The sequence below is a fragment of the Fundulus heteroclitus genome, chromosome 17 (assembly GCF_011125445.2).
Source record: "Fundulus heteroclitus isolate FHET01 chromosome 17, MU-UCD_Fhet_4.1, whole genome shotgun sequence".
Lineage (NCBI taxonomy): Eukaryota > Metazoa > Chordata > Actinopteri > Cyprinodontiformes > Fundulidae > Fundulus > Fundulus heteroclitus.
The window spans coordinates 5315318-5338818 of NC_046377.1; the positions used below are offsets into that span (position 1 = coordinate 5315318).

General features: G+C 40.5%; 1 protein-coding gene across 1 annotated transcript in view; it reads left to right on the forward strand.

The window, feature by feature from the left end:
- Nucleotides 1-7990, forward strand: part of LOC105936328 (copine-8) — a gene marked incomplete in the record, with an annotated part of 123869 nt that extends 115879 nt beyond the window's left edge. The window contains 2 exon segments of the mRNA XM_036148943.1: nt 64-137; nt 3835-7990. Of these exon segments, the coding sequence (XP_036004836.1) occupies nt 64-137; nt 3835-4023 (263 nt within the window).
- Nucleotides 7991-23501: the final 15511 nt, after the last annotated feature.

Here is a 23501-nt window from a genome sequence, read left to right on the forward strand (position 1 = left end):
AAGGCTCTCATGCCTGAGAGACACGCCTTTATAATTTAGGTTCCCACTTTTTCTTCTTCTCAGCCATGGTCGAGTTGGATGGCGATGAAGTGAGAATCTCATCCAGGGGAAGATTTGCAGAGAGAGACATTGTTCAGGTAATTAGCACCTGCTTTGTTCCCCAGATTCATGGCAGTTTCAAATCTAACCATGTCTGGGGTCACAGCACTGTTTTATTTGGTTTGGGTCATTCTGTTTTAAATCTGTCCGTAAGTTTTAGATATTGGCTTTTGCATCCCGTTTCCCTCCTCTCAGTTGATGTGTTTGTAGCCTCACTCCTTGGTTCACTTTTGTTTTGCTTGAATATGTGTTTTGTTTTGTTTTCTTCAGAAACTGTTGTCACATCCACATCTGTTCTATAAGTTCAATGTGTGTTGAATGTGATTTTTTCTATCTATCTATCTATCTATCTATCTATCTATCTATCTATCTATCTATCTATCTATCTATCTATCTATCTATCTATCTATCTATCTATCTATCTATCTATCTATCTATCTAGTGAGCTTGTGTCAAATTAAACTTAATTTTTTTTTTCAGTATTGGTGTAAAGGGCATTTTTATTTAACATCCAGTGGTTGTTATGACATCTTCAAAAAGTATCGCTACACAGTCAACTTTTTCACATTTTCTCACATTACAACCCCAAACATTAATTTCTTAAAATATCACATAATTGGGAAATGGGTCAAAAAAGACACATAGCTTTGGTATTCTCCATTGAATTCTGGTCTGGACTGGTCCATTTTAATACATCAACGTGCTTTGATCTAAACCATTCCACTGTTGCTCTCAGGATTTTTGCATCTTCTAACAGATTCTCTTCCAGGATTGCTCTGTTTTCGGCTCAAGTCATCCTCTCACGGGTCAAAAAGAGCTTTGCAGTCTGTGCTGAAGAAAATCAACCTTGTATCATGATGCTGCAGCCACTGTGGTTCACGTTGGCATTTGGTGTTCTGGTGGAAGTGCAGAGCAGTGCATTTTCTCCCGCACAAACATTCGACAATGTCTTTATTATGCGCAATCTCCCAAAAAGGCTGGACTTTTAAAAAAAATTACAGATTCAGTCAACTGAACTGTGGGTCTTGTTGTAACTCTTCTAGAGTTACAACAGATGTCTTGTTTACCCGTGCGATTAGTGCTCTCCTGCTCCAGACTATTTAGATGGAGGGCATGTCTTGGTAGGTTTGCAGTGGTGTCGTACACTTTCCATTTTCAGTTGATGGATTAACCCAGGGGTGTCCAAAGTGCATCCAGGGGCCCATTTATGGCCCATTTGGACTAATTTTGTGCAGAAGAACTGCAGTTCAACAATTATTTGACCCACCGGCGCATGTGATTGATGCAGATGGAGACTTTTTATTATTAGGGAAAATTGTTAAGAAGTTAAAATCCTCTTACTATTGAAGATGTTGGGTACAACACACAGTATTGGTCTTTTAATAACATTCTCTTTAATTTCACAGTGAATAGTACCACATTGGTCCAGTGACTTTTACTCAAATGCAGACTTTGGTGCAGCAAAATCTGCTTTTAATTAATTTTTTAAAAATTGGCTAAATACAGCAAATACATGAAGTCACATGCTGCTCCTATTGCAGAGAATAGACAAAAGAATTCGATTTAGTCCATTAGAATTAGCAAACTGGTTGACCCTCTTTTAATACGACAAAAGATGCAAATCTCCTTTTTAAGTTTTGAATCTGCAATGATTTACAAATCCCTTTCCAACATAAGATTTGACAGAACTGTTTAAATAAAATATTGCATGATCATAATTTGTGAAAAACATAGAAAAAAATATGTTTGGGGGAATTTTAGTTTGTTTCTTATTTCCATCCCTTGGCCCTTGAGTACTTTTGACAGTTTTGGCCCACATGATGAAACGTTTGGACACCCTTGGATTAAACAGAGCTCTGTGAGATATTTATAATTGTTTTATATCGTTTTACAACCTAATCAGGCTTTAGAAACCCTGTTCGTATGGCATTTTGGGAATCATGTTTTAGCGTTCATTTCTTTAATCATTTGCTCTTCCCAGCAACCTTTAATCCCTTCTTCCTTTTAGCGTTGCTGCAATGAAGAATGATACTAGTAACACTATTCAGAGTCATGCTATGGAAAGAAAGGAAATGCAAACAGTTTACCGTGTTTGTTCGACTGTGACTCAGTGAAGGCAAAACATGACCTTTATGTTAGCACTGCCATACCGTGCTGCCCGGCACCCTCCCATACAGCCGCGCGGATCATCATTAACTAGCTTTTTAATAAGAGGATCTGCACACATACCCAGTTGCTTCATATACGGAGGAAGAAAAAAAAAAGCTACGTTTCACCGTTGGAGTATTGCTCCGGCTCAGCCTGCAGATTCTCATTATGAGCAAGTTAATAACCCAAATGACATGGTGGTGCATAAGCGGCAGAAAAGCAATGTGCAAATTGGCTGCATGTAGGATCTTGTTACTGGAGGTGAAAACATCGTATAAAATAAAGAAATCTTTAGGTAGATCTACGTTATGTGGCTGTCATTAGAGAACTTTTTTCCCCCCTTGCTGTTAATTACGTTTTAGACCATAAAGGATGCGGCAGTCTTGAGATGTGAGCTGCAACGATAGCGTGTGGTAATTCTCCAGGGAGTCACGTTGAAGATCTCACGAGCTTGTCTGGACAATTTCCCATCAGTGCCTGTTGTGAGGTGATGTGATGTTCAGGGTTAGATTAGAGGAATTACACACCGGTCCTGCAGAGTCTTTGTTTCCACTTTGCATTTGTGCAAATATCTTTTAATATTTGTTTTTTATATATATATAGCATCATAATAAAACAAACATCCAATTTTGAGCTGGATCTATTTGACAGTTTTTTTTTTTTATTACCAGGGAAGGGGAAAAACAGCATATTTCCCAGAGTATATTCATATACATATATAATATATTATTTTCCAATAAATGCTGCATTATGCTGTTAAGCGCCATTGTCTGGCTGACAGGTGAACCTCTGCCCCAGTCCTAAGTTTTTTTTTTGCAGCTTCCAACAGGTTCTCCAGGACTTTCTCTGTATTTAGCATAATCTCCTCAGAACCTCTGGCCTACATTGCTTGTAGGCCAATTTTTTTTTTTATTTCATCTGACCGGAGCCCCTTCCACTGTATTTGCTGTTCCTCCAACATTGGTGGTTCTCAATCCTGGTCCTTCATGGATCACTGAATCAGCGCACCTAATTGAAATGATTATATTACACTCTCAGCATGCCAGCAGAAGCCTATTAACCACCTATTCATTTAATTCAGGAGTTTATTTTGAAAATGCAATCCATTTTTTTGTCATCTGGATACTTCTATGTGAAACAGGACATTTAAATGTACTTTAAATGTTTGTTTTTTTTATTCTATTTGAGGATTCTCTAATTAACTTATTGGGAAAGCAGCAAGTATTGGGTATCTTAAACAGGCGTATATAAGTACTTAATTAATTATCTTAATTTTTACTAAAGCCAGCAAGCGACTCTCCATGAAATTGATTCCATCAATTAATCATGTCCTTCCAAAACTGACATGACCTGAAAACTGATCAACATGATTTTATATGTAAAAAAAAACTGGCAACACCTAAAATATGCAGGAAAAATGGGTCCTCTTTGTGTTTTTGGATGATGGACAGAAGATTTGAGATGGCCAAAGCACGGATTATGAAAAAGTTCAAGGTTGCACGAATGTTTGCAGTGCATTGGTTGAAAGTTTGAGGGAATTCGGTATGTTTCTTTAAAGTAACTGTTTTGTTCGTTTTTCCCTTCCAGTTTGTTCCGTTCAGAGACTACATCGACAGGAGCGGGAGCAACATCCTGAGCATGGCCCGGCTGGCGAAAGACGTACTGGCTGAGATCCCGGACCAGTTCCTCTCCTACATGCGGACCCGGGGGATCAAGCCGTCACCGGCGCCACCTCCCTACACGCCGCCGGCGCAGCCCGTTCAGACCCAGATATAAAACAGCGGGCTGTGAAAAAAAAAAGTTTAGGTATTCGCAGTCAGGTGTTCTCAGAACTTAACGCTCAAAATACTTCCGTCTCCTCAAAGCCGCTCTCCATGCTTTGCCGTCATGGATGACAGGGGGGTTTTCTCGCCGGTCAGGAAGCTGCACGTCAGGCCAGGAAAGACGTGCTGCAGTAGGAAAAGCTCAGCGAGAGTCAGTTTACTTCCACTAACAAGCATTCCTATAAATGTCTGGGGTTTTGAGAGGATGTTTAATCTCTTTTCTTCTATCGTGTATGTGTGAGTGCGAGTGAAACGTAGAAAAGCTTTGGAGAGAGCCGATAGATTTAAACTGTGCGGAGAAAAGAGAAGCAAAGATGGGAAGAAGTGAAAAAGGGACTGGGTTTTACGTTGGGGGAGGTAAAACTGTTAAGAGAACAGAAAGACATAGCATCACTTGATCGTCTGTAAAAAAAAGAAGAAAAAAAAAAGAAAACCTGGAAATATGTATCTTCTCTTTCTCTTTTCTCTCTCAGACTCATTGTTTACAGTAACTGCTAGCAAGGATTTCTACTGTTGATACTTTTATATACATAGTTTCACCATGAAGGCTGTAATACTCTCTCTCTTTCCTGGCATTTATGTCGGGTAGCTGCAGTGCAGGTCCTGGTAGCCCTTCTGTACTGTACCGTACCGTGCTGTACCCTACTGTACTGTACTGTACTGTATTCTGGTGTTTGTATTAACCTTTTGCATGCGTGTAGCCTCAGTCAAGTGCATGCAAATAGTGGCCCTGCACTACCTCTTTTATCCATAAATGTGTGTTGTGGGAGGTAAATTGACTGTCTTTTATTTCATTTCTCTCCCTTTGTGCCTCTCACTCTTTTAGTAGCTGTGTTTCCATCCAACTTGTTTCTTTTTTGCCTCACTTTACACATTATTAGTATTCGCATTACAAAAAAAAAAATTTATGTGAGTTATTTCCTATTTTCAATGTTTTAGAATTTTTTTTAAAGACCAAGCAAATGTCATCTGCATACAGGATTTTTAACTTCGTAGAGACAGATATGGTACGCAACTTCTTTGATCATTAAAGTCCAAAGAAATGTTCAGAAGACTGTGTTTATAACGTGTGACGTTCCGTGCACCACTCAAACCCTTACAACACACATTCAGATTGCGAATATAACACATGGTGCAACCGTTACATGGTTTTCAACCCCAAAAAAGTTTGAATTACAATTCCATTAGATCGGCAAAAATATTTTTTTTTCCCAGAATTTGGTGTATCGTGTCACTTTGAATCAGTCGCATCACATGCCAACAAAACACTGACATTCCCTTACAATGGAAACTTTCCCTAACATCATATTGCTAGCTTTTCCGTTTAATGACATGTGTTCATGAACTCGGCAAAACATGCAGACTCAGTTTTAAACACAGACATAAAATATATATTGCCAGATGCCTGATTGACTGTTGCGGCAACATGTCAACGTGCCAGCCATGTTGGAATGATACACTGCCACTTCTGAACAACTTGAAATCTGAACAGAAACATTTAAACGGGTTTAAAAATCTGTCGGAAAAATGTAGCCGTTCACTAGGTCTTGACGAAACAGCTACGCTTTTGTTCTAAAGATTACTATTTTTACCATCCCATTAGCGTATTAGCATAATCTTACTTTTATCATATCCAACATTAGCATTTAGCATTAGCATTTTGCCCCTTAAAGTCCATTTTGTTTCTAAATTAACAAAGATTCAAGGCACATGAAAAAATTTCAGTGACTCTAAATGTTATGTAGCATTTTCGACTGTTGAATGGAAATGTAGCTACTATCCTCTTATCTGTGTGTCTTTTTTTTTTTGGTTTAAACTAGCTTGGTAATAGTATGGCCATGAGGCCAGGGGTTTCATGTCTTTGTCTCCTTGCACCCCCTCCCCCCTCCCCCACCCATCCACCCTCACCCCAGCTGCTCTCAAACAAAAAATACTGTTTGAGCAACAAGAGCCCAGTGGTCAAAAATGCATAGAAAAACAAAATTATATCCCATAGTGTGTTTTCTGGTTCTTTGTAGTGTTGGCGAGCATGTACGTGCGTTTGCAAATTTTTATGACACCTATAGCTTTGATACGACTTTGTACACAAGTTTTAATTTTGTATTTATACGTGCCATGGTTTCTGTGAGTTGTGCTATCCGCCGACAACAATCCGATGAATTAACACTGATGTCTTCTATTTTTGTGACGAATGTGTATCGGGTGCGGTCTGATCAGCGCTGCCGTGACAGGGGCGTCGGCGATGAGTGAGAATGTAAGACTGGGGTTATGTCGTAAGTCCGTTCGTTAGTTGTCATAAAACCAAACCATACGGAGTGCTGTGAGGGGGAAAAGAAATCATCCCCTCTCAGATTTCTTCTGTTGTTTTTTTGTTTTTTTTGTCACACTTTTTGCCAATGTTTCAAATCGTCAAAACAAATTTATTATCAGAAACGTACAGGCTAATTGTGCTATCCCTGGCAGCACCAGCTGCTATGAAACATTTGCGATGTTTTAGTCATAGTTGTTTTAATCATGAAAACCCAAAAGTTTCAGAGCATGAGCATCATGTGCAACGTCTTACCAAAGCATCTCAACCAGCTTTGAGATCGGACTTTGACTTGGTCATTCCATAACCTTCTTTTAACCATTTGACTTAACGCTGCTCCTCAGTTTGTCGTCCAGCTGCGTAAACCTGACGTGTTTTCGGGTGTTGTGGTAGAGAGCAGAAGCCATGGTTCAAACCATTTTAACAACAGGACCACAGAGTATATTTGAGGTCTATAATTCTGAAACAGTTTGTAACAAGTAATGCTGTAGTTTGTGGTTCTACATATATTCATGTAGAACTAATGACTGGTTGTGATGAACGGATGAATGGTCAGATTAGCGTCGGATTTGTGAGATATCTTAACTTGAGAATAATTTTACAGCATTCCAACAAGTCGGTTAAACTGAGAAATAAAGTATAAAACTCCTAATTAGATATTTAGGATAAATTTGATCTTTTAGGGTTTATGCATCTTCCGCAGAGTGAAAATCTCAAAAACTGATGAAGCGCACTATTTCGGACCCATTTCTGACCGGACCTGCAATACTTGCCGCTTATTCCCAATCCTGTTTGACATTTTTCACCTTCCTGCCATGTATGGTCACTGTAGCACTTTGGCCATAACAACTGTGTGAATGTGTGTTCGGTAGCTTAGCACAACTGCTGCGTTCAAAGCTTAGCTGCTCACATCATTAAGGGCGGCGGGTCAAAACGAGAAGTTCATCACTGCAGCAGATGCCGGGTAAAAGACGAGCACTAAACCGGTAACTGATCCTGCACTGTGGGGTTTACTGATCGGATGGGCAAAGATGTTTCTGATGTTCGCATCATGTAACATTGCCGTGTAAAGTGATAGCAGCGTAGTAAATATTATTGAAAAAATGAAATCACAGAGAATGCCAATATGTTCAAGTTTTAAAACGAAGCTTAAAATTGAATGGTAAGGTAAGAGGGGTCAAAATGTCTCCGAATAATGATAAATTAATTAATATTGTAATAAATGCCATGGTAATTACAATTTTGTAGAGCAGATGCTCCAAAGTGCTGCCCGGGGCCCATTTGGGGCCTTTAAAATATTTTATTGTTGCCCCCAACTGCAAGTCTAGAAGCTTTTTTTTTTAATTTTTTGTGAGATTTTACAGCAAAATTTTAATCTTTTAAAATAGGAAATGTTGGATACCATGCACATAATTCGCCTTTAATAATAATCGCACTTGCCTTTATTTTAATTTCATAGTATAAAGGACCCCAGTTATGCAGGGGGCTTTACCCAAAAGGAGAACACGGTGCAGCGATTGATGACGCTTGGCTAAACATGAGTCTTAATCGAAGGAGTGACTCATGTTCTGTTCTTGTTTCCTAAAAGAGAGTCAATCCCCCCCACCCCCACCCCCACCCCTAAAAAAAACTACCCAAAATTAGGAAACTGTACACCTAATTTTTAATAATGCAATAAAGCCACTTTTATGTCCCAGATTTTGAATGATTTACACAAAACCAGACTACTTTATTTATCTACAATATTACGTGTTTAGTTTGTTGTTGAGCGTTATTTCCAAAGTTTAAAAAGGAGGAAAGTCAACAACTGTTGGCAGCTTGGCAAAACTTTGGCCACCCCTGGCATAGCGTTTTTAATGCTAGCTTTTATTTTGAAAATACAATCCATTTTTTTTTGTCATCTGGATACTTCTATCTGAAACATGACATAGGTCATTTAAATGTACTCTGGCATTTTTTTATTTTATTTTAGGATTCTCAAATTAATTTATCGGGAAAGCGGCAAGTATTGGGTATCTTAAACAGTCGTATTTATGTACTTAATTATCTTAATTTTTTACTAAAGCCAGCAAACAGCTCTCAGTGAAATTGATTATATCAATGAATGATCAAATTCCAAAACTGACATGTCCTGAAACTTGATCAACAATATTTTAAATGTGAAAAAATCTCACCCTTTTACTGTTCCTGGGATTCAAATGTTTGTCATGTGAAGCGAATCCTTTAAGCTTTCAGTTCTTTTTTTATTTGTTTTGCTCATATTGTCTATGCTGCGAGTTAATTCCTCCTGGTTTTTCTTGGAAGGGCCAATATACATTATATACTTTTTAATCATTGGTGCCACAGCTCATTAAATCTGCCTATTCATGAAGCCAGAAGTGTGTTTATGGGAGTATGTGTGTTTCTGTGAGAATGTAAATTACTGTGTGGGTGGGAGCGCCTGTGGCACGTTTCTAAGAGTTTTTTATTAGACTAAGTGAGGTGTTAACACACGTAAGATTATTATTTTTTTGTTTTGTTTACTAAAGATATCCAAACAATATGTTGTATGCTTGTCATATCTTCTTAACGATGTGCACTATGTTTGCATGTACAGTTTGACAAAAGATGCACCGGCTCCTTTTGTTGAAAACTGAGTATTTTGAAAGCTACAGATTATCTACAATGAAGGATTAACTGTACAAAATGGCCTTAAAATCTTTCACTGACTTTCTTGGAATTGTGCGCTGCCTTTATTCAGAAAACTGTTCTACTGAGACGATCTGATCCGTTATCGATTTTGTGTCGGTGTTTCTATTGCTTTCTTGTGTTTTCTTTGCACAAAGTTCAGTGCTGAGAAAAAAATCTATATATCTTGTACTTTTTTCTGAACCCGTGATTGATCAGATAAAGCATGGCGAAGTACTGATTGTCTGATAATAAATAGATGACTATTTCTGTATTGAACTCTGGATTTTTAAATAAATATTCATATTAAACTCAATACGCGTGGCATTTCAGTGATCCTTAAGGGTTCAGCGAAGACCTAACAATGCTTTGTTTTGTTTTTTTTATCTCCCTCTCATTACAATTTATTTGAACTAACAGGCATTTAGAATATGACACATGAGTACACGGTCACCGGCCTTAATGGTGTTGTCAGTTCCATTTCTTTTTGCTTCAGTTTTGCAACAATTTCCCATCTTTTAAGAAATATATACTTCTGGATTTCTTTATTTTTTTTTTGTGCCTGATTCATGCAATTTGATGCTCTGTCAGGCAGTAATGCACAATGTGGAGTTATTATCTGATGGGGGTTGATGAAGTTCTTCATTACCATTAAGACAGCTCAGCGAGAACTTCGACAGGCGCTGAGATTCATTTTCCCCGATCTGAATTGTTTTTGTCAGATTTTCTGTGATACCCCCAGCATGTAAAGCAGTGGGATGACGGGAGTCTTCTCGGATGAGGAACTTTGTTGACTCACCTGAGCAGAAGGGTACCCCTTTAAAGGTCAGCCAGGTTTGCACATTCATGAGCAGGGCTGGATTTTGGAGGATGTTGGCCCTTTAGCTGGGGGGTCATTCACTGTGCATGCAAATTACAATAGATAGACATCAGCCTCGAGGTTTTTAGCATTTGTGCATAAAGAATAAGGGAGCAAAATGATATTCTCTAGAAAAAAAAAAAGTTCCTTATAATTACAGGATCATTTCTAGAACCATAATTACGCTTACAAAAAAAATCAAAAGTTGTAGAAGTTATGCCTACGTGAAGCAATCTAACACAGTCGCTAGGCTAGACCAAAAACAAAGACGAGCATGCGCCTAAAGCTAGCCTATACGCCATCAGATGAGCTTCAGATTAAGGATTTTCATTGAGGTGGGGACATCATTTTCAGAAAGCCTCAAACGCAGATGATGCTGGTTACAGAGGCCATGGATGAGCCTCAGAAAGTTAAGGTTTGACTTATACGAGAGCCAGTGACCATAGAGCCAGGGGTGTTGAGGGAGACGAGGATGCTGAGGCGGTCGAATATGCCGAGGAAGATGAGCGTTTGCAACTTTCCGGAGTTCGAGGACAACTCGGCAGTCGTGCTTAATGACTGGAATGCTGGAGTGAAACGCCGCCATGTTGGCTCAGACTTTCTGACCTTGAGGTCGTTGTGGGGTTAGACGAGTACAAACTGCCCATCAGTAACCCCCGTATCTTCAGCATCAAATCCTGGACCGATGGTATCATTGCAACCCAAGCCAGAGTTGTTACATTACGGCTAAAAGGTCACAAAAACAGGTTTTTTTTTTCTCAAAGACAACAGAACAATGCTCCTTAATACATCTATCAAGATATTATTAGTATTATTATATCTGCCTATTTTCTCACTTAATTACAGTTTTCATTGGCAATTTGCTCCCATAAAACTTTCTACAAATTTGGTCCAATTAAAACAACCGCTTCGACATTGGTGTTCAGCCACAGTTGTCTAAACGAGCATCTGTCTTGCTCAGTAACTTTATTCCATTGCAACGTCCCTGAAGGTCCCAATTAGCGGCATTTCTTCGGCCCCCATTAGATCCGGCTGTCTCCATTAGATCCGTCATTTTGCTATCCGCGTGTTAATCGCACATACAGGCCTATTGCTAATGTATCATTTTAAAGCCATCGAAACTGAAAGTGACGACATCTCCGGCTCTGCTAACAAAATGGGGCCTTTTTAAAAGAACAGCCAAAGTCTTACTAATCGGATTTGCTGCTTCTCTGCATTGTTGACGTTGATGGGTTATATTGGAATGGAGCTGGTCCTGTTGGTCAAATTAAAGTAAGCCATGCTCTGTAAATATGTCAACATCCTCCAGATAATAAAGCAAGCTGATGGTGACAAATATAATCAGGCGCTTTCCACAGCGCTCCGGCTATTCCCAGGCGCCCCTACTCAATCACCGTCAGTCCCCTCGACTATATTAGATCGATGTCAGGTGTTGGACTTTGGGGGATTATTTTTTTCCCCCCTCCGCCTTGTGAATCCACACTTACGTTTGGAAAGCAGACCAAATTGGCTGATGAATTCGGCTTATTAAGGATCCGTATTTGCATTCATTTGCAAAACAAATTCACTTAGCTGGCTTCACATTTGGCCTGATGAAAAAAAGGAAAAAAAAAAATCCAGCCTAAAATCATGGATGCATGAAGTGAAGCCAAATTATAGCTCTGCTAAAATTTAAGTAGTGGCATGTGGAATAAGATGGCGGTAATGAAAAAGTGCCCACTCTGGTTGACATTAAATCACCTTTTGCTATTTTGTGCAGCGCTTTGATGTGGCAGGAAATTTGTTTTGGTACGTTTAATCATTTCTCTTGATTTTCACGGTGCACAAGCAGAGAAAAGCAGCAGGGCCGTTGGAGAGACGACGGGCTGCTGCTCTTCATAAAAAACGGGCATCGGTTCCCTTTTCCACAGCTCCCCGACTTGTGAGCAGCAACTTCCAATAATGTTATCAACAGTTTGTCATCCTTTGTTTTAGAGTCCAAGAGCATCTGGTACAAATTCACGGCTTCTTTAAAGTGTCAACTAAAATCTCCAAAGGTCAAAAATCCGGCAGTGCTTGAGATGATTAAGCTTTATTAACAGATGCTTGGGCTTGTAGCCTCTATCGGGGTCTTAGAAATGATCCAGCAATCTGCATTTTAATGCGGTTGATGCGAAAGAGGAAAAATGCAAAAAAACAAAACTACATTAATCCTCCCTCATGAAGACCAACAACTGACCGTAGAGGCTAACGATATGCCAGCACGTCGACTCAACGTGAGTTACTTTTGTCGTCCGCTTACAAAATCCTGAAAGCATCATGGATGAGGGGATTGCTTTTTCCCCCCCGCAGGAACAGGAAAGCTTGGTCGGTCAACAGGTGGAGCTAAATAATGGATAATCCTCAAAGAAAACCTTCCACAGGCTGCAAAATGGGTGCACTTTGTAAAGATACACAGTCAAACATCAACAGCAATATTTCGGGTTATTTAGCCTGTCACAAGAGGGAAGAAATTGAGGCTTCCTATTTCAAAGTCATGTTTTTGATACATTTATTAAGTTCACTGTTTCAAACTAAATATTTAATTATACAATTATTTAGTTTGTAAAGTAAATACTTAGTTTGTAACCTAAATATTTAGTTTACAGACCATGTAATTCATACATTTGTAAATGTATGAATGATGGTGAGAAAATGACTGGTAAATGAGCCCCCATGACGTAGGCCCAACCCAAAATATTGCCTTTAATTTTTGGATGAGTGGCTTTACAAATGGCACCCCTTTAGAAAATAGAACATTTTAATTTACTGAAAGTGAAAGAGGCAGGTTCAACCTAAGGTTTGATGGCTTCACTCATTATAAAGCGCATTTTAAATAGAGGTTTCTGGCTAAAGGCAGTCCTTTCATTTCTACTGTGGCCATGTGAGGCCTGCTATGAGGGATTGCTGTAACATCAGTGAGTCTATGCAATTGTTGGAGTCTGCTTAGATTAAACATTTCTTTACCAACTGCCACTATAAAGTGATCTGGACCGCCTTATACTATAACTGTATTTGGATTTTACTGAAAGTTATTGAATTTGAATCTGTCTTTCTCAGGCATGTGGTATTTTAGATTTTAAAATTCCACAAAGGAACAAATAACTCATTATTTTTAAGAGAAAACAATTTCATTCAAAAGTGGACAAAGAAATTGGACGGCTACAAAATTACATAGTGAACAATCTTGAAGCATAAAATATATCTAATCCCAATTTTGCTGGAATTCGGGTGTCTCAGCTGGACGTTTTCTACTGGGTACATCTGGTAATATTCTAATTTTATTGAAATTTAATATTGCAAGACAAGTAGGGGCATTTCAATTCTACTGCAGATTCTGCTGTTTTAGTTCATTTATGTTTCCCTGTACGCTTTTCATTTTGCAGCCCAGATCAGCCACAAAGAAAGCCACACAGAGGGAAGCTTTGGTGTGTAAAGACAGCACATTTATGATGACAATAATTCACACAAACCAAAACTAGCTTAGTGGCACATCCGTCTTTTTCTGATAATAAAGTGCCCCATAAAAGTATTCACACACACCCAAAGCATTTACACATTTCTTTAGGCAGCAAAACCGCGAACTTTTTTTTTGTGTGTGTGATAAACACAAAGTAGAGCAAGATTGTGAAGCTCATTAAGCCCCCTTTACACTGATGCCTCTGAATAAAAACCAGCGGCACCACTTACCTCAAAAAGTCATACATGTCGGAACATTAGTGAACAAAAAGCGTCATGTGGACCAAGGATAATAACAGAGAGGTCAGGGAACAAGCTGCGGGAAACCTTTTTAGCTTTCCCAAATTCAAAATGCCATCTCAACAGGAATACTGTTTGTTGTTTCTCTTCATGACAGAGTGGCAAGAAGGAAGTCATCGTTGAAAGTAGAGATGCACTGATCCGATGCCGGGATCAGATATCGGCTCCGATAGTGACAAATTAGCTGGATCGGACATCGGATGAGTGACGTTGATAAAGCATTCCGATCCATTTTTTTTTTTTATTCATGCACATCACACACAGCGATCTAGTGACTTCAATTCCACGTTTGCAACGCTGGTGTACGTCGTCACGCAGAGCGCGTACAGCAGCCAACAGGTCCGACTGCGACATGCAATATCCGCAACGGCAAAACTGTGAGGGGTGGTGATAAAGTTGGTAAATTAAACACCACAAATATGGCAAAGGTATATGGTTCATTCATTCAACAGTGGTATCGGGTTTCCGCCGATATGCTCAATCGGATTGGGTTGGAAAAATCTGGTTCGGTGCATCTCTAGTTCAAAGGCATGAAAAGTTCAGATTATATTTTTTTTGCTACAGGGTTTGCATTTGACACGTCAAACACCTGGAAGCTGACGTTCTAGCAAGACAAGACCAAAATAGCACTTTTTTTGGGGAGCCTACTTGCAAAAAAAAATAAAAAAATACAGTGTTTCCATGTCCATCTAAACACGGTGGAGGCAGCATCATGCTGTGGGGATGCTTTACTTCGGCAGGGACAGGGAAGCAGCTCAATTGATGGGAAGATGGACGGAGATTTTGGAAGAAACCTAAAGGGTTTGAGACCGGGGCAGACGTTCTCCTCCTTGCAACTCAACAACCCTCATCATACAGCCAGAGGTATGATGGGAGGGTTTAAATCAAAGCAGACTTGTGTGTTTAAGTTACCCAGTCAGAGTCCAGACCTGAGTCCAATTGAGAATATTGGAAAATCGATGCTCACAGAAGCTCTCCATCACCTTTCACTATTTTTGCAGAGTAGCACTGGCGGCATCTCAGCCCCTCAGATGTGCAGGGCAGGTACAGACAGCAGCCAAAGGGCTTCTACAAAGTACATTTTAAGAGCCGTGTTGACGGAAATAATAAACTTCAGGAAAGCATTTGACGGTGGTTCAAATGCGACTTGTTTTCCTACAGTGGGAGCCTTGAACGCCTCGAGTCGCTATAAATAGCTTCATTTTCCCATGGCCCCCGAGGCGGAGGGAGAAGATGGAAGGATTGATTGGGGGGGGGGGTTGAAACGAGGCAGGGAGTGAGAGAGAGAGAGAGAGAGAGAGAGAGAGAGAGAGAGAGAGAGAGAGAGAGAGAGAGAGGAAAAGGCGCTAATATCTCTGTCAATCAAAGCCGGACAACGGAGAGAGAGAAACAACGCAGACCGACAGAGAAATAACCTCATGTAGTGCAGCTACTGTAGCAAACACTTGAATGAGAACATTTCCAGAGGAACAGAGTCTATTTAAAACCCCACATTGTGTTTTTGAATAGACTTCAGTTTGGGTTTTTACATCAAATTCTTCCTAGGCTTTTTTTTTTTTTTTTTTTTTTTTCTCTTCCCTGTTCGCCGTGCTCGTTGGCCAAAATTACAATCTGGTAAATCGGCTGATACAAAAAGCTCGTGTCAGGTCTTCATCCCTTTAAAAAGACTTGACGCCTTAATGTTTGAGCAAGTCTAATGAACACCCTACTCGATGTCTGTCAGCCAGGCTCGCAATTATGCTCGTCACTTCCTGACACGGTCCGTAACTTAGCAACCTGCCACGGCGACGTACCTCTAGTTGATTCTAATCTGAATATTTCTCTAAAATCCAGACAAAAACATTTTTATTTTTTTTTTGGGAGGATGGTGCAACATTGAGTGCAAAGTGGTGTGTTGTTGTTTTTTTTTTTTTAAAACCTGATGACCACCAAACGGGCTCCCCCGCATCCCTCACAGGACATAAAACTCTCCCAGACAGCTCTCTAAAACGAACACGGGGAAGTTGTATAATTGTGGTGCTAATCACGTTATAATTAATCAAATTAAGCGCATGTTTTTGACCACTCCGCCCACTGAACTCCCACCGCTCTCACTGAAATAGAACATTTGCATGTTTTGCTGTGAGTGTTTTTTTTTTTTTTTTTTTGGGTCGTGCTCAGAGAGACGGCACGGCGCGCACAGGCTCGCTCTCAAACCTACGGCGTACAGTGCTAGCTATACGCGCGGAAAACATAAGAAAGATGAGGTGAAAATGAGAGTTTCTATTTTTACCGTCGGCTGTAGGAGTAATATCACGCTGTATTTCATTTCAGGCAAACTTTGTTTAACTTTGTTCCTTTCATATCTTCCAACACGATGCAGCGGTTGCCCACGTAGCCTGACATTTAGTCCCTTTTTTCCCTCCCCATAATGCAACTGGGTCGTCACTGAGATAAGCCCTCCATATTGGACCACCACTTGAAAAGTTTAACAGAGAGGGAAAACAGCCTCTTTATATGATTGGGAATGAAGAAAGATGATAACAAAACAGAACACAACGCCTATAAATACGTTTCATAATGACAGTACGTTGTGTAAGTAGTTATAACCCTCATAGACAAACAATTCTGTTTTATGGAATTTTATGAGATACAACTCCACAGAGCAGTACCTCAATTGAAAATCTGAAAATTGTGTGGTAGGCAACACTTTGGACTTATGGCTGGACTTTAACTGGGCCATTTTAATACATTACCCTGTAGCCATTTGCAGCCTAGCAGCCCCCCCGTCTCCCCTGTTAGCTCTGACCGGGGTCTAGAGCCGTCCGGAGCGATATGGAATAAAAATAAAATCTCCAATTTATTTATTTTTAACCAAATCCAATTAATCGATTTTCTTCCCCTTTGTTTCATAAAAACAGATTTGTGAAATTATTTTTTAAAAACATACTTTTATTTCAATAATTTCACCTGGGAGTTCACCTGAGTTCAACGTGCAACTTATCAATAGCTTTACAACGTGCTCATAAAACAAGATGGCAGGTTCCGCCATAGTACATTTTGAAAATATAACATTTTGCTGCTAGGTGCATTACACATCTAAAATACTTCTGAATGGCTTAGCATCTAAATACATCACAGACTTGTTATCAGTGTATCAACCATCCAGACCACTCAGGTCGTCTGGCTCCAGCCTGCTCTGGATACCTAGAACATTAACCAAACACGGAGAAGCAGCATTTAGTTCCTATGCTCCACTTATCTGGAACAAACTTCCAGAAAACTGTAAAAGGATTTAGGATTTGCTTTTAGTTTCCATTTTCCCATGATTTTATTTCATTTTTTCTACATTTTATTTCTACTTGCTTTTATTCTGTTTCTTTCCCCCTATATTTTAATCATGTAAAGCACTTTGCTTTGTCTTTGAACTGAAATGTGCTATACAAATAAATTTGCCTTGCCTTGCCTTGCCTGAGAACAGGCTTCACTTGTGCAACTTCACGCCAACTTAAAAATAAGTAAATAAATTAATTAAAGTGTCTCGTTTGAGAGTAAAAAGGATTCATCTTTTGCCGCATTTTGACAATAATCAAATTTAATCAACCTTGCTGGCTATTACCAAAACAATTTCCCCTTTAGGGACTTTCAAGGAAAGTTTCATGAAAACCCAGGAGAATGCATTGGCAATAAATAAATAAATAAAAATAAAATAATAATCTCAGTTTTCCTCAATTTAATCATCAAGAGTTTCAAAATTGCAGTTAATTGATAAAATGGATTTATCGCTCAGTCCTACCCGGGTGTTGTTCTTGCTGAAGACCAGCATCCCCACAGCATGATGCCGCCATCACCGTGTTCCAGCGGGTGGAGTGATGTGTTCAGGGTTATGTGTGGCATCAGTTTCACTTCACAGATAGAGCTTTGCATGAAGGCCACACAGTTCAGATCGTGTCTGATGTGCTCATGGCACCTTCTTCCACGTTTGCTGTGTCTTTCAAATGGCTTGAGTAAATTAGGGCTTCCTTCTTTTTAACACCATCTCTGTCTCTCTGTGCCTGAAAAACAGAAATTTTTAAGTAACTGTTCCTAAAGGAAATTATTTGGGCCTTCTTAAGCAAGGTTTCATGAAGCCATTTTCTGTAACGTTTCCATTACCTGTGGTAGACAGATGGCATATTGTCTTCACTGCAATCGTTGGCCACATTTTTAATACTATTGTTTTAGAGTTGTTATGTTTTTCATGCTAATTATTTTAGGATTTGTTATTCTAGATTGTTTTAAACCTTGTTTATTGTAGAACTGTGACACATCTTGAGAAGTCGAAAGATATTAAAGTGTGCTTTGCAAATAAAATGTACTATCGTTATATTGCAATGAGTTAGAACTGTAATCAAATCCTCAGAGCAGTGCAAGGTAATCTATTTACGCTGATTTAATCCGTACATAACAACTCCAACTGTAAAATATCCATATAAATACAGTGGGATACTATGGGGTATAATAGTATCTTGACTAACATTAACCATTTGCGGTTTCCTCTGTTGAGTTTGTCGCTGTTTTCGCAGCTGAATGTCTATGCTGCTACATTAAAGGTACCAATGTGCTTCACTGGCTGCAGCCCTTCGGTTCTCTCTGTCATGTTTTAGTGACGAGTGGAAGCTTTGTAGATTTCATAATAAACTTGAAGTTGACTTTTACCCCATTTATGTTCAGCCCTACGACAAAGTTTTCTTTCAAATCTTACTAATGGGGAGAGGACGTTCACTTTAATGGGAGCAGCTGAATCAACAATGTCTGAAATGTTAGAACAGAAATTGTCTACTAACTCATCAAATTATCTGCTAACTCATCTATTGGATTATAGAAATAGTTTGGATATTCTGAAGTTGTAGAGTATTATGAGTTGAAGCTCATTAACCTTTAGTAGACAGAGACATCGCTTAGAGCAATGGAAGATGGGTCTGCTGCATCACATTCAAAGGAACAACTTAATCTTACTATTGATGTGATGCAACACTATATAAACACATAGTAATCATTTCCATCTCAAATAAAGACAGTGTATATGTTTGTTCCAGTTTTCAATGTCTGTGCTACTGCTCCAAGGTACCCTAGCAGAGGCTACCTTAGCTAACTGTAAACCCACTGGATTGATTTCCAAATAACTAAAAGATCTGATTCAAATAGTAAATTCATCCCTCTGGGCAGGTGTTTTTTCCCCAGGCTTCAAAAATAGCAGTTATTAAACCACTGATAAAAAAGAACAATGTGGACAAATTACATCTGTAGAATTACAGGCCACTCGCCAACCTGCCATTAATCAGTAAAATTATTGAAAAGGCTGTGTTTCAATAGTTAAACAGCTTCCTTACATTGATCAATCATATTGATGTTTTTCAGTCCAGTTTCCGTGCTCACCACAGTACTGAGACCGCCCTCGTCCAAGTGTTCAATGACATCCACATAAAGACAGACTGTGGAAGAACCACAGTACTAGTTCTGTTGGACCTCAGCGCAGCATTTGACACTGTTGACCGTGATATATTATTAAAGCGACTGGAGAGCTTGGTCGGACTCTCTGGTACAGCACTCAATTGGTTCAAATCCTAGTTAAAGAACAGGGACTTCTTTGTGTCAGTAGGTAACTTTTCATCAGAGCGGACAAAAGTCACATGTAGGGGTACCCCAAGGTTCAATCCTGGGACCCCTTCTATTCAATGTCTATATGGTCTCATTAGATGAGGTTATAATGAGAAACGAAATGAGTTACCATAACTACGCAGATGATGCACAGCTCTACATTAGAATGTCATTAGGTGAATCTGAACCCATCCATGCACTGAACGGATGCTTAGAACAAATCAGTGCATGGATGTGCCAAAACTGTCTCTTTGGACCTAAAGAGGAACGAACTAGGGTCAGCACGCAGATTCAGGTATTATAACTACAAACTAGTGATCAGGCTCAACATTTCGGGTGTAGTGATGGACTCAGACCTGAACCTTTAAGGACACATAAAGACTGTTACAAAGTCAGTTTTCTAACATTTCTATGACCAAAGGACTGATGTCTCAGTGCGATCTAGAGAAACTCATTCCTGCGCTTATGTTTAGTTTCATTGATTAATGCAATGGCGTCTTCACAGGTCTGTCCAAAAAAAAAAAAAAAAAATCAATGTGACAACTGCAGCTGATCCAGAATGCTGCTGCTCAAGTTCTCACTAAAACCCGGAAGATAGAGCACATCACCCCAGCTCTAAAGGGTCAGCACCTAAATGCATCAAAGACCTGTTGTTCCTGCATCAACCACTCAGATCTTCTGGTTCTGGTCTATTCTGCATACCCAGAACCAGAACATGGAGAAGCAGCATTTAGCCAAAACACAGAGTTCCTTTAAATCAAGACTGAAAACCCACCTGTTTATTGTTGCTTTCGGGTCATAATAACAGGAACACTCCCCAACATATTTTACGTATATCGATGTTTTCACTTGGTACAATTTAATGTTTGTCACTGGTCTCACAACTGGTGACCGTTCAGATGTTTTCATGATGTAAAGCACTTTCAACTGCCCTGCTGCCCAAATGTGTTGTATGTATAAACTTGACTTGACTATCCCTTTAACTCAGATAACAAACTTTATTCCTTCCTGCTTTAATAGCGGCGAGTGTTTGATCTCCTTAAGCTCATTCCATGAAGTGAAACTTCCTCATCTGCCCTAAACTATAATACTCCATCCACCATGCCTCACCAGTGGAATAGTTTTCTAAACATGATGGTAAATACATGTTATAGTATCATTTTATAGACATGTCATGTGTTCTGCAACAAGTCTCAGCCATGGTACCACCACTCTCCCTGATCTCCTTGATCATGTTCCATTTCACAAATCAGGTTTTACATTTCAGAAATTAAACAATGAAGTCCTTTCCCCGGCCTCCGCACTTTCCACCGGTACGGCGAGAAGTCATTTAGATTTCCATTCTCGGTGTCGTCTGCTGCTCCATCTGTTGTTTCTATGTGCACCTTCTTGTTCTTTGTCGAACGACGTGTCGAGGCAGCAACTGGGACTAAATTCGGATTCTTAATCAAGCGTTCAGCAACAAACGGATCACGGCGAAACCGCATCTTTAACTTGTCTTTAAGTCATAATAGCCAGGTAAGACAACCAAGATGGTTGGCGTTCCCAGGGCGGAAGTTATTGTTTGACGATTAAGTTTTGTCTTCATTTTGATGCGCAGACGGCAAACGGGACTGGAACATGAATACTCTCTGGATCACCCCGAGACAGCTTTGTCTCAATTAGAGCCACGCGCGAGGCCGTTTGTTCTCTCTAGTCTGCCTTTATGTGTTATGCATCGCAGCTGCTCCGGTCTGTCTCCGTGCAATCGTGTGCTTCCAGCTCAGAAAGCGATGCAGCATGCGCCGAGACGCGACCCAGATGGACGGGGTGCCCCGGGCTCGCCGTGCGTCTGCAGAGGTGATAATAGGTCAGTCGGGGAATCTGGTGGACCCCTGATGCACGCTCCGAGAAGCTGCCGCGTTCACGTTCTGCCAAGCCTGGCGGAAGGCGTGTGAAGGTCTCTGAGCAGACACGGGGAGTGTATATATGTATTAGTGGAGAGCTGACGGATGTATAGTGAAAGGGTCGACCGCGTCTGGGGGAGTTGGAGAGTAATCTGACGAAGGCATGACTTCACCGCTGCTCTGCTGACTCTGCGAAAGCACGGGTACTCGCACGGCTCTCCTGCGATGGCTTCGCCGGACGCGGAGCGGCTTCAGCTCAGACGAACGCCACCCGAGAAGAAAAGACGTCGGTGTTTTTAAAATTTAAGAATGCAATTGAGAGAGATTCAAAATGGATAATGACAGGACACTGTTGGGAGGACAGCTGCGGCGTCGATGCACTGCCCTGCTTCCAGTGAACGGGATCAACTCTGACAGGGAAACACAAATCGGGCCTTTAGGCGAAAGTGGCAAAAAGAAATGTATGTTGAAGGGCCTCTTTGCAGTTTCTGTTGAGGGGGTGACAGAAGGATGAGAGCAAAACCCAACTTGTTGGTCTTTATCCAGAATGAATGCTAGGTGATAGAAAACTGATACAGCACCCCAAAGGAAAAGCACGGTAGTGGCAGCATGGTGCTTGGTGGAGGCCTTTCTTTAGCCAGTACAAGGAGGGTGATCAGAGTTGACGAGGAGATGGAAAAGACATTGAGGGGAGAGTTCCTCTTCCAGGAGGACTTTGGCGTTAAATATTAAGTCGGTGCCGCACTGGAAGGGTTTAGATCAAAGAATATTAATGTGTTAGAACGGCCCAGTCAGTCCAAACCCAACTGAGAACCCGACTCAAAGGTTGGATGTTCACAGCAACTTCCATCTGATATGACGAAATAAAACATTCAGTTCAATATAGAAACTCTAACACAAGTACATTTATTTAGTTGGAAGACAATCAAGAGATGTGTTGTTTTTCAGTCACCTGTTCCATACTAATATAAATGTCCCCCCCACAAAAGAAAAGCACCCCAATAGAGGCATCATCCATCCATCCATCCATCCATCCATCCATCCATCCATCCATCGTGTTCAAGAGGTAACAGACGGGGTACACCCTTAACAGTCGGCCAGAATTAAGAACCATGCACCCATACACTCACACCTAGGGGCAATTAACCCAACATGCTTATTTTATAAGGTGGGGAGGAAGCCGGAGTACCAGGGGAGAATCCATCCAAGCAAAGGGGGGAGCATGAAAACTCCATCCAGAAAGACCGCCGGCTGTGGTCGTGCTGCATGGTAGAGCACCACCGTTCCACCATACGTGTCGGGATTATGTAGCTGCGATATAATAAGCGCATTTTAAGGTATATTTGAAGCAAGCACCTCCACCAGGTGTGCTTTGCTGCCTTTCAGAACTGGTCAGCGCTCTGTTTTTCAGTCTGGCTCCCAGCAGCCTGCCACTGTCGTAGGGATCCGATGTACAGAGCGAAATTCAAGCCCAGCTTTATTTGACCAAAACATTCCTGTTTGTTCATTCTGTGTGCAGTTTTTTTTTTTAAATACCGTGCAACTGCTTCTCATTAGTCATCGCCTCGCTTAGAGTAAGCATTGCCCGTTCTGCTCCTCAGAAGGATGCTTCTCCACCAGCCGTGTCCTCTTCTATGCTTTCGCCCCCCGGGTCCTCTGAGATTCTTGTTGTTTTTTTTGCCTCCCTGTGCACCACCCTCCCGCCCTCGAGTCACACGATTTAATAAACGTTTATTTACGTGGGCCCAGACACGGTTCTGTTCTGTCTTTTAATTCAGCGGGCACACAGTACTGTTAACTTATTCTGCTGTGCTGAGATGACGATTCGGGCTCCTTTTTTTTCTTTTTCATTTTCCTACTTTAAGAGAAATGAGGAGCCAAATTTAAAGTGGACACAAGGGAACTCATCAAGGGAGTGTGAAGCTACATCTACAAAGGCAGACAGATCAGCTTTTGCTGTGGGGGCAGAAAACGTGTGGAGGAGTAACAGACCTCAGGGGTATAAACTTGTTGAAACTATTAGAATAATCTTCTGTTTCTAAGCGCTGGTATCTGGTAAAGTATTTGCCCCCTTATGGATTCTTGTGATGTTTTTTTTTTTGTCACTATTAGTTTTGAGAGCCTCAGACACATTTGGCGCGGTACAAAAAAATAACCCCAGTAAACGAACAGGGGGGAAAAAGCAACCCAAACCAATCTTGTCCATGGCGAAAAAGTAATTGCCCCCATTTTCCTAATTAGTTGTGCCACCCTTGGCAACAACAGCTGACATTAAGAGTTTGTGATAACATCTCAGCGGAGGAATTTTGGCCCGC